The sequence below is a fragment of the Haliotis asinina genome, chromosome 2 (assembly GCF_037392515.1).
Source record: "Haliotis asinina isolate JCU_RB_2024 chromosome 2, JCU_Hal_asi_v2, whole genome shotgun sequence".
NCBI classification, from domain to species: Eukaryota; Metazoa; Mollusca; class Gastropoda; order Lepetellida; family Haliotidae; genus Haliotis; species Haliotis asinina.
In genome coordinates this window covers 97340087-97352934 of record NC_090281.1, presented here as the reverse complement: position 1 = coordinate 97352934, position 12848 = coordinate 97340087, and the positions used below count along the sequence as shown (strand labels likewise).

The following is a 12848-nucleotide window of genomic DNA, read 5'->3' as shown; positions in this document are numbered from 1 at the left end:
TGTGTAATAGTTATAGCAGAGATATGTTCCATCAAAACATGGTGCTCGGCCACAAATGTCGCCTGTTTCTTGAAAACAAAGACGGCATCGCCAAGACATCTAATTATTTCAGTTCGTGAGTCAACATGATGAAATTACATTCAAACCACCAGTGCACTCACACGGCTTTCTCTGCGAAGGCTCCAAAGGAGACGTGTATTTTGATTGACAGCAAGAAACATGATTCTAAAACTAGTGCTACGATAGTTGTCGCCGGCTTTTGGTTTTACAGGACTAACATAGTTAACAGTAGAGCTGCGATGAGTCAACGTTTTTATGCACCACTGAAAATCCATTCCAGCAATGGACATTTTACTCACAGGCATGAGAGCTCAAGCCTTGCACGGGCAGTATACAAACATTCTTATGATCAGCCATTGTGTTTGAGAGCTCTCTGGGTTCTAATTCCGTTGAAGGTGGCATGACAATATCCATGTTTTCTATTATTCATGAATTATTCGCAAATTGAGTTCGGGGAAAGTTCGCTTTGGAATCCTTCGATGCTAAATTCGTCGGGGCTGCAGGGTGTCATTCTGTATAATCAACCTGCAATCTAATAATCGGCCTTCGCGCAACAGATCTCAAAAACAATAAAACCGATCCTCGCATTTCTGCTCGATTTCGTCCATCAGTGAAATCCCTTTAAGTAGAGAAAGACAGGTTGATAGGTTTCAGAGAAACTTTGACAAAATAATAATGGTAAAAGCACGGATGCATGGTGCATATTGAATCAATTTCAAATTCAATTTTGTTTTTAACTGAACCAGATATAAAACATGGCCGAGATTCGGCTGACCGTCTTGTAATGGCGTTTTTGTCTAAAATTCTTAACAGAAAATCTGTCATGAAGGGTTTTTAAATGACAATTATTCCAAAGCCGTGAAATTGACAATCGCATGCTATAGTGTCAGCACTTTGCCTCGTGTACAGTGCCAAATTGGAGTAACAGAATGCTACAAAACAAGCCATTTTCCTACTTAATCGGGCATAGAATAGCGAATCATAGAAAAACAGCCATAGGGGACCTATGAGAATCCCGTCAATTTCGCCCTTTTAGTAGTTCCCCTGATTCGCTTGCTCATCGCCCCTAAGAATCGATACCCACACGAAGTTCAATGCAATAGCCCCCAAGGAGCAGGAGTCGTGATCTTTCACACATAACTTTAGGGCGAACGTATCCCTGTGGCCCTGTCGTCGTATGCCGAGTATCAAAGTGCACCCATAGGACTGCCAAGGTCTTATAATGGCATGTGGACTCATACAAATCCTCCGCAGGATGCAAAGAAAACGTTATAACGAACAGAGTGGAGACTTCAAAGACACGGGTCGCATTTAGGCTTAGGCCTATGGATATAACAGACTTATCTTTTAGCAAAACACTTTAATTGGGTGCCAGCAAAGAGATGAACTTCACGAGACGTGCTAATCACATTGATTCATATGTGTGCACGTTCAGGTGGCGCTCCCATATCTTGTGGTGCTGCGGTGTATCTAGCATGTCACCGTCAGTCCAGTATGACAAAGACTGAGACAAACCGAGGTTAATGACTGCTTTTCAAATCGAACATAATAACATAACTTCGATCCCTTAAAAGCATGTTCCTTCTTCAGTCACAGATCCTGTCGTAAATATAGGCAGTTGTTACTTGTTAACAGTATGTGTAAATGTTTGTAAATGGATGAGAATTACCTTGTGCCAGAGTTCAGTTCAATGCGTATGATATCAGGTATATCATACAGGGCGCGACAACAATACATGAACTCGCATTTGAAGGAGTTTCAAATTCGAAACTACATCTCATGTATAGTTGAAATAATCTGAATGACTGTTGGTACTTCTATACAATACCCTCAGTCCTGAAAGGTCGCATTCCGGGGCATCAGAATAAGCATGTACTGATATGAATTAATACCCAGTTACACTGAATCGTTAACCGGAAATCTATTAATCTTAACGATTTCAATGGGAACGTTCCCGCCTGTATTCACGGTAGTGACTATATCTGAGCCGGACGCCTACTTGTGAAGTAGTTCGTAAGATGCCAAACAAGAAATCAATTTGGAAAGCACCATCGCATTATCACAGATCTCACGAATAACCTCCAGAGACTATTTTGTCCGCGAACAAGATATGAGGAGAGAACGATAGGAATATTCATCATGGAAGTACAAAGGAAATCATTTTCCTGTCAATCCGTCATAACAACCACAAGCTGTCTGCTTCATATTTCTTGTAGTTGACAAATGTAGTTTACACACGTTTACCGCTGTTTTTGATTTATTGTATATTCCTTAAGGATAACCAGGGGAGTATTTTGAGGGAGAGAGTATGGTCCTTCTGCCATTGCTTTCAGACGGGTTTTTTTTCCTTATACGAGAAAACGAACATTTTGAAACAACGCATTTTTTCACACAAATCATTCTGTGGAAGATATTTTACAGAATATCAGATTCCCGGTCGGTTATATCAGGGGATGTCAGTTTAATGTGAACGGAAAGCCCTTAATCGCAGATTCTAGACCTTTAGCGCCAGTGTTAGCAAGACAAATTGATGTCTCCAAGTGAAGCGTGCACTGTCAGCTAACACACAAGAGCATACATCAAAACACAGTCAATCTTAGAGAAACCCGGATATGATGCATCAAGTTAGCTTTTCGTGGCGGTCTTCACGTACAACTAAGTCAAATCAAATTCATTAACAGTACTAACCACTAAAACAATTCAAGCAACGGTTGCTATGGTTTCGATGTCATTGTTGCTTTGAAGGGTCCTTACTTCTCCTTCAGATAAAAGGTAGTGTTTACAAGGTGTTTGGCAAAACGAACGGCCCGGATTCTGGATCAAGCGGACAATAAAGCTCGTCCACGTGGATGTATGGCATTATGGGAGCCGCCATTTCCTATACGTATCAAGCACGCAATGTCATTACTGCGTGATCCACTCCGAGTTTGTTGAATACACCCTTGGATGTGTAAGCCAGTGTAAATCATATCGTCATCTATGAAACGAACACGATATCAACACTACAAGGGGAACGGTGTCTAGCCATCTTAGCTAATTAGTTAGTTAGTTAGCTATGGCTTCACTTCGAATATCACTTGCAAGATACTTATGCATGTCGGGTCAACGAATTGAGGGGTGGAAGTGTTTGAATTTCTTCTTGACATTCAGTCGACCTCGTTGAAGTAGAAATCAAGAATGGAACGTCAGCCACTTCACACAGGTCGCTGATTCCGGAACACAGTGGATGATGATTTAGAGAAGAAATATAACAATCTGGTTTGAAAATTCAAAGTTTGTCTTTTGAAGCTGAGTGCAAGTCGGCTGTGCTTGAAGGGATAATTGGAATAACTTGACATGGTTGCGTTTGACGGAGAGGTCATCTTGCTACACGTGTTGGGACACCCATGGGAAGCAGCGTCGAGTTTGATGTGGAAAAACCACCGCTAATACTCTTCGTGTCCACGACCTAACATCTGTGAATTGTGTAGTTTGAAGAACATGGAAAAGGCGTTGGTAACACACTACTGTCGACTATGGTCATCTCAGGAGGTAATTATCTCACGTGTTAGGACAGCTTCCTTAATGAAACGGGGAAGCCGGAGCTGTGCCATGTAGGGGTGTGAGCTCTCCTTAAGCAAACACTTCAAAGAGGACGGGGGTGAGATGTACACGCGAAAGACACACACAGATTAAGGGCTCAGACCGTTTATTAACTTTCTTCTGATGGACTTCGTCAAGGGTCTTCGGAGTCCATGGACACTGGGCAACGGTCAAGAGTGAGGTTGGAGGAGGAGTTAAGAGGGTGTGTGGGGGATTGGATTTGGCAGACCGATAAAGGAAGGTTTTGTCGTGTAGTAAGCAGTCAAGTGAGAAACTGTCGTGTTGTAAAGCATGTTTGATATTCTCTACATGGGTATAATGTCTGAAATCTAGTTATGCTGTCCCCTGAAATCACGTTAAAATATTATTTAGGGAGTTATGGTGAACGAAGTGAGTGAGTGGATGAACGAGCAAGTGAGTGTAGCTTGGCGGTGTTGTAGAACACAAAACCAAAAACCACGGTGGGGCACCATGAAGATATTGACACCATGTTGGGAACCAACGCTTTATCATCGACGTTACGAGGCAACGCTTCCACCACTAGTCTTTCGCTTCATAGCACACCATTTGCCCCGTAGGCTATACATCAATAACATATCTTTGTTCGTAAAATACATCGTATATATTAACAGCCGATGCAATAAATAGTCTTATCGGGAATCAAATTATGAATGATTTATCAAACAACGTCAAGCTCACCCATGAGCAGGTTTGCGATCACTGATAAATGCTAGGGAGCTATAACGTTTCTACACCACTAACGACGCAGAGGAACTGAAGTTGAAGCCTCGTGCTCACTGTTGGCGACAAAAGTTACTACATCAATCCGGTGGCGTTGCTGATGGGCCAGAAAGGATAATGAAATAATCTTCATCCAAACAGACACCATAATTCAGTTATTCATATATTCCGACGCTTTTTCAAATACGTTCCTTGCCAACACACCGTGTTCAACGACATGTCAGGCCGTGCGATCAGCGTGCTTTATGAAATATGTATTTTAATAATATTTTCTTTCCCATGAAAGGGAATTAAATACGACTGATACAATACTTCTACTTCACGCAGTACGCGGTTTATAGCAATCGATTCTGTCATAACCGAACACTTGCTATTCTGGATATAGGTTAATATTATTCACTGTGAGTGGGTTCAAGCATGCAGGTTGTACATGCACTACAGTCAAATTATTGCTTCATGGCCAAATATGTAAGACTCAGGACTAATACAAAAAGACGAGTTAATGTTCAAGCTGGGTTTTTTCTTTAATTTTTTTCTTTCCTTAATGTAACGTGAGTAAACTGCTTTTCGTTGCACTATAAAACTGTTGTTAAAACACTGATGAAGTAATCCTGCTACACAGATGAAACGACAGCTTTTTTGACGGTGGCTAGAAGTGAAAATATAACATATAAATGGTTTTTCGGTGTAGATGTATTTACTACCTCTACCACAGCTGTGGCTTGTGACCATTTTTGGGCGTAAATCCGCCGTGTTTCGGCATCTGTTTACAACCTAGTAACATTTCTTCACCTTGTTTTTAAGTGTGCGCTCTTCTGCTCGGTAGTTTCATTCAGATTTTACTGCTCTACACTACTGGCCATCGATACTCATAACGTAACATTGTTTATAAAGTATGACCGCAAAACATCAACGATAGGGCTGCACAAATGCGCCATGCCAAACTCAGAAGTCACAACAGTCAGGTGATGCCAACTTGTGATGTATAACTGTAACTTGTGGGCCATTACGCCGTTACTGTCCTATATACAAGACTTTGTGACAACGGTATGCTCATTGTGTTGCCCTTCTCTACAGCACAATGACCACTTACTCTAAATTCCCATTAGAGCTTGCACCTCTCAGGATCATATGTCCCTCGAGATGTCCTTAAGTAATGTCGCTAATGTATGCCTTCTTTAGGGACATAGTTTTATGACTTGGTGATTACAAATAAATCAGAGAATAATTATTTGAAGTTCGACAGGAAATGGATTGGGCATTTTACAGCTCCCGAGCGGTATGGGGCATTGTCCTGAACCACACTAAAATGAATCTTGCCGGAACCTGGAGTGTAGCTGGCCAATAATGTATCACTTCCTCACACCAAGTTTAATGCTTTATCGCTATGAATCCAGCATCGCAAGCTAATAACTCGTATCAAAAAACTTTCTTAAAATAATCACTTTACGCTTCTACACATGTGTATGACAAAGGATGAAAAATATATACATTATATAGACCTATGTTGTGACAGAATAATTCGGTGGCACAATGGAATTCTGAACCGTTAGTTTCAAGCTGGGTTGATGCGTCTGATCTCTCGGATTTCTTTTCATAACAATATTTCTGCTTATCACATTTCAATTTTTGCAATTAGACTTATGGGGAGACCCTAGTATCAAATTTAATACCGTCTGTGAAACAGAATTCTATTTTCTCTCCTGGACATTTAGCGGTATGAATAATTAATGTAGGGACCTTGGGTGGTGCTATTTCTATGATTATTTAGCTCAAGGCAGTTCAGTTGTATTTACGCCTTGACTAACAATGAACCAGTAATGGATAATTCCACGTTTTTATGAAGTTTATCGATTTTAGAAAAGCAATAACAAGATGTTCACGGGCTGCCAAAAGGTCAGTCACGCTAAAGGAACAAATTGATATATAAGACAACCCAAAGGGAATAATTTAAATCTCAAGTTATTCTTAAATCTTTTTCTTTGCGTTGTGTTTTGGGGTTAAGTTTCAAATTGCAACACTGATCGGCTTTCTTGGCCGTCTGTCAGCATCACCTTCCATCTCACGATACAAGGCAAATGGTACAAATAAACAAAATGTAGAAAGACAACGAAACTAATTCTTGAACAATACATTTCTGAAAACGTGCCCGAAGAAGAATGAAGACGGTGTATGGTTTTACACCCTTTAGCAATATGCCAGCAATATGTGGGTACATCAGAAATGGACTGACTCCACACACTGCACCTATGTGGGGAATCGAACCCGGACCTTTAACGCTTTGACAACTAGGCTGCGTATGTCTGAAAACAGATGAAAATGGCGAGGTTCGATCTCCACATTTAAATGCACTGTTAAGTATCCTTAAGTATCGACAGTAAATAAAAAATTCCATTAGTATCATTCGGATAGAATCTAGTAATAGAATCTTACCTTTCTAAAAGTAAAGAACTCAGGTTTCCCGTACTGGTCCAAGGCGGCGTGACTTAGGAACGAATCGCTCGTGTTACGGTCCGGATCAATCGTAAAACTGCGATCTTTGTCCATTTTTGGTTTATAACACTTATCCCCTTGTTTTTCTCTCTCAAAGTCGGCCTTTATGTCTTCTGTGTTGACTTCCTGCCAAATCCTTCTCTCCATTTCCCTCTTGCCACACTCCTCTTGAACACCCATCTTCTCCTCTGTGTCTCTCCTTGCGTTGTCATTCCGTCGTATTAACAGTATGATTGACACGATCAAGATTGACAGTATGAATGTCACCCCGCCAACAATACCAGCGATGATTCTGTACGTATGCGCATTCTTTTCAGCATTCCAGTCAGCAGCTATCGTATTGTTAGTATAGTTGACGTTAATGATTAACAGTGTTTGCGATTCCTGTGGCGGAGAACCACTATCCTGAACTGAAATAGTCAGCTTATATTCTTTTTCGTCACTTGTTGTCAAGGATCGTGTCAGTCGAATTTCACCAGTGCTTCTCCCAATGGTGAAGACGTTGCCTCGGTTCCCTCCTGTTATAAAGAACATTATTTCTGCATTTATTCCGATATCGTCATCTGTGGCTTCAATTGAGGTGAAGGTTGTAGCAGGGTCGGTATCAGAGCTCAGGATGACGCTGTTGTTGACGTCGTTGGGGAATAATATTGTAGGGCTATTGTCGTTCACGTCCGTTACCTCTATAATCACAGTACCGTTCGAATACAGTGGCGGTTGACCATTATCCGTGACGAACACATGAAGAGTATATTTGTCCTGGATCTCTCTGTCAAGCTGACGTTCAGTGCGGATCACACCGTCCGAAAACACTACAAACGGAATAGATGGATCATTGGTCTGGGTTTTATACTGAAGGGCAGCGTTGTTTCCTATGTCTTTATCTATAGCGGTCAATTGTCCCACCCTCTTGGCGGTTCTTAGATTTTCTGGGATGCGGAACTTGAACGGTGTTGGAGGGAACACGGGTTTGTTGTCATTGACATCTAAAATGTTGACTGTCACTGTAGCTGTTCCAGTTCTGGATTTAGAATTATGATCCATAGCTTTCACAAGAAATGTCATTTTGTTCATTGTTTCTCGATCAAAGGCACCATTAGCTCTGATGACACCACGGTGAGTGTCAATTGAGAACATTGATCCAGCCTCCATGCTCAGAGAATAGGACACTTCCCCATTAATACCCATGTCCGCATCATTCGCTTTGACTGTGATCAGGTTCACTGACCTGTTTATGTTCTCAGTCACATTGGCAATATACGTCCTAGACGTGAACACTGGCGCGTTGTCGTTGATGTCTGTAACCCGAACGATGAAACCCACAGAGGCCGACAAACTCGGTGTTCCAGAATCTGAGCACACAACAGTCACATTATGCTTATCCTTCGTTTCCCTATCCAACGCCTTTAGGAGGAGGATAGCAAAACTATTAGCGTCCAGTTTGTTCAAACTAAAATGATCATCAAGAGATGAACAGTGGACATCGCCATTTTTACCAGGGTCAGTATCCTCTACCTTGACCCTGCCAACAAATGTACCAATGTTTGAACCCTCCGACAAAAGTATAGTATCACTGTACACGACAGATGACGCAAGATTGAGAGTCACGCGAGGTGGCGTGTTTCCGTCGTCAATGATATTGACTACAAGGATAGCCTGGGATGCTTGAGGTGTTTCCCCCTTGTCCACGGCCTCTATGACAGCTTCAAACGTATTCCCTGATTCGTATTGCAGGGGTTTCTTTACAATCAGCTGCCCGGTAGTCTCATCCAAGGTGAAGAGTTCCTCAATCTTGGATGTTCTGAGAGTGCTGAAGCGATATAACACCCGGGCGTTCTTCCCAGAATCACTATCCCGAGCAGCGACTCTTCCAACAACTGAGTTTATGGGAGTGGTTTCTTTAACGATGATATTGTAACGGTTCAGGGCAAACTCGGGAGCATTGTCGTTGACGTCAATGACTTCAACATTGACGGTCAGTGTTCCGGTAAGGGGAGGTGTTCCTCCGTCTTTGGCCAGAATTGTGAATTGGTATCTGTCCTTCAACTCTCGGTCAAGTCCCTTGAGGACTACTACCTTGAGGCTGGAACTCCCGTCAAGTTTATGGACAAAGTTCACGTCAAACACGTCCTTGTATGACGTGATCTCGTACGTCTGAACCGAATTCCGCCCAGGCGTGTCCTTATCTGTAGCACCTGCTATAGGGATCTTCGACCCAGCGTTCGTTGATTCCGAGACATAAATTTTAATTTCGTTTGGTACAAATGTCGGCGGGGAATCGTTGATGTCCTCTATGATCATTTTCACTGTGATAATTCTCAGGAAGGAAGTGTTCTGACTTTGTACCGTCACATCAAATTCGATTTCACACTCAGCAAAGAATGCACACACTTCTTTGTCATTTCTTTTCACAGTCTCCCTGTCAATCATTGCCGCTGTGTGGATAGCACCTGTTCGTCTATTAATGCTAAACAGAGACGCTGTTTGCAGACTGTTTGGATTCAGGAAGTTGTACGTCAGAGTTTGAAACACAGCATTGGATAAATTTCTTGCAATGTCACTCTTAACAGCTACATTTCCGACATATGTTGCATAAGGTCTCTGCTCTTGTAACCTAAACGTTATCTCATTCAGTTGTCCAGAACTGAACTGAAGTCCCACAATAATAAATACGAGGGTAATACAGATGTTCAAGAGGTGCATATTCCGCCTAGGAACTCCCATCATGCCTGACCGTGTGTCCTCAGTTGACCATTGCCGTCACCTCCTGAAACAAATGAAGCCTAAAATTAGATGAAACCACGTGAGCCATCACAGAACCTCATTAAAAACACACGGGACTGGAGCTTCTATCCTGTCATTACCAATTAGGGTCACAAATATGACTAATTTAGCCTAAAAAGGGGGATTTAAATGGGCTAGGGATTAGGAAGAAGCGACTGGCCTGTGCCATAAATGAATTGGGGACGTTTGAACCCCCAATTCTAAATCTTCCACAAGGGATGGGCCAGCGGCTGAAGAGTCATTTCGCTAACTCGGTATCCCAGCATTTTAATTAAGTTCCCAGGCAAAGTTTTCTCCTTCCCGTATGAAGCATTTTTTTCAAGGAGAGTGAAATTATAGCCATCGGAGACTTGGAACAGAAGTTAGGGGAGGCAAGTCAAGCAATTAGCCTCTTAGCTCGCGGGTATGAAGAGTATAATATATCGGTGGGTCGGAATTTCTGTATATTTAACTAGCGTTGTCATTGCGGGTAAAGATTCCAATCGCTGAATCCAAGAATTTATAATCACATTATTGCGTACTGTTGTTGAAATACATGCAGACATATTCCCCGCGGAGCTGTGGAAAAACACCATCGCTCTCATTTATGGTTTCGCTGTCGCCTCGAGAAATCACTAACACGCGCGATACATGTCTGATAGGGGCTGTTAGTATGCAATACATGGTCTCCCCCGGAAGAAAACCTGTGATCTTTCCACCCAACTAAGAAAAATATCTCTTATCAATTTGTTTACCGGCTATAAAGCTCCGGTCCACATTGTCTCTCCATATCCCGGAATTCCTGAAAAGCCTTTGTTGGCTTAATCTGATTAAATTGTTTCTTGTTAAGTCAAGACGCTTTTTCCCCAGTAGCGCTTCTCGCGGTCATCACAGGCTCCATAAAGCCTAATGTTTGCATAAGGATAAAGGGGGCCTTTCTACTAAGGCCCACGTTAAAGATCTTAACCTCCCATATTTGACCACTGATCAAGTTGGGATATTGACGGGGATTTATCAAAAGAATATCTAAATAGTTCAAACAATACCCTGGATACCCAAGGTGATAAAATTAAAACAGCCATTATGGCTATATCTTGAAATAACTCCGTGGATGTTTTGACTTCGTAAAATAGCAAGGCTGATGAGAAAGTTTGTTCATTTGTCGCCTCCAGGAATAGATTCCCACGTGGTCTTCCAAGCATTTCAAACAAGATGTATTTGAACAACAGCTAGCTCCGCAAACCGTAGATTTGTAAACGACCGTATTTTTACACAAATCATGCGACCTGCCCTCGTCCGACGTTGTGCTGTTGTCCCTCGATAATTGCATTTACCTGGCAAATATAACACCTGTGTATTTACCCATCACTCGCATCACTGCAGGTCACAGACTGGAATTCTACTAGCGCAACTTTGATGAAGTGGAGTGTATATTAATTGACATGTTTATGAGAAACATACCAGAACAAGATTCTTTCACACGTTTGTTTTTCATGTTTGTACTTTTCTTTCTTCTTTTTTCTCCCTGTTAGGGACAAAATGGTTGGGTTTTTATAGATAATTAGAATAGTTTAAAGTGATTTTATTATGTCTTTATCCAAACCTTTTATTAACAGTATCAAATATTAACAAAGGTATAATGGGATCAATACGTGAGAATTATTCAGCTCAATAACCTGGTTTTCTTCAGTTCACTACAAAATGCCGCTCCAAGACATCGTGTCCATAGCATGAGAAGTACTACTCACGGCTGTGTATCCCGACAGTAAGCTTATTCTGCATTCATGACTGTACAAAGCCAGGCTGTCAACTCTCTCTGTCTGTGGCTTCATACGTAAAAGAAACCTACAATAGCTATCACAGTGGAGAGCTATCAGATAGAGAGGCAAACGTCAACGTCGATGAACAGGTGATAAAGACAAGATACGAGCGTTGTAGATATCAGCGCTCCTTGCTGCTCAGCCAACGAAAACTGATATATAAGCAGAAAAAAACTTTCATGACAATGAAAGGTTTTTATTTGACTTATCGAGAAATGAATACATTATTCAAGAACAGCTTAAAAGCAGTTTATTGTTTTAACTTGAGTTCCACAAGCGAAGTTATCAAGATGCAGTGACATTTGGATCACGAGCAAAAGAATGTTCACTTTGTGCATGATATTTCTGATATCGAGTACGGTGTTCTCGCTGATGTACAGCATGTCAAGCTGTTGCCAGTAGAATGAATTATTTATGTAGATTTAATTGTCTGTTTTCACACACACACACCAGCGCCACATCGCAAATTGCAACATTAACTGGAAAATGTAAGCAAACCACGAGCTAACCATGATACAGCATGGTTGCATCAAGGAAATGGCAAAGTAAGCTCAGTGATATTGACAAACGAGCTGAAACGTATTCAGTTTTGCATTTATTCCTTAAATCGTTTTTATGGGTACCAGCAATGCATTTCAAACTGTCGTGACTAATGATTTCAACAAAATCGCTCAACTCACCATGTACAGAAACTATGAATGCGAATAATATTCCAAACTCTATTAATTTAGAATGAAGCTGTACATAGACTGCATTTATATAGACATCCAAATGACAACTCCACTTAAACGTTTTAACATAATTATTTCAACACAAGTATGACACAAATTGTGTCACAGGACCCAAGTTAAAAAGATATCACTGACATTGTGGTTGTTCAAATTGATAGCGTCTCGGCGGTTGGGGATGGAGAGTTCAAGTTTGGACATGCCATCAAGATACAGAAAAACAAACAAACCCAAAGAAATCGGTAAAAAGCATCGACTGTCTGGACTAATAGCATCAATGTAAGGGAAAAAATGGCACCACTTTTGGTGAAACAAACAGTTTTTTTCAAAACAGTATAGTTAAAACTACCTACCTGTCGATTCGGATATTCCGACACTGTGGAAGGAGCTGTCACAATTTTGAAAAAATCTTGTCACTTACATTGACATGAACTAACACTGGTCCGATTACCACAAAACATCGTCTCTAAGTGCGCGTGTATTAGGTGAGTATAGCACCACATCAGCTGTCGACAACTCAACAACATGTTACCCTTGAACGCTACGCACCTCCCCTAAGATGTAAACCGATACATGGAAATTAAAATGTTCATCCTATCAAGATAGCTAAGTGTACACATTATCGCTCAGTCCCATCCAAATGTCAAAGATTGAAATGTTG

General features: G+C 41.3%; 1 protein-coding gene across 4 annotated transcripts in view; it reads right to left on the bottom strand.

Annotated features, from left to right (window-relative positions):
• LOC137274658 (protocadherin beta-3-like) overlaps positions 1–12848 on the bottom strand; it is a 46688-nt gene that overhangs the window by 8383 nt on the left and 25457 nt on the right. For 3 of the 4 annotated variants that reach the window (XM_067807976.1, XM_067807977.1, XM_067807975.1), the window contains exon 2: positions 6817–9643. In XM_067807976.1, the coding sequence (XP_067664077.1) occupies positions 6817–9603 (2787 nt within the window). In that variant the 5' untranslated portion in view covers positions 9604–9643. Of the gene's footprint in view, positions 1–6816; positions 9729–12848 lie in introns of those variants that run through there. The other variant, XM_067807979.1, reaches the window with a different exon arrangement.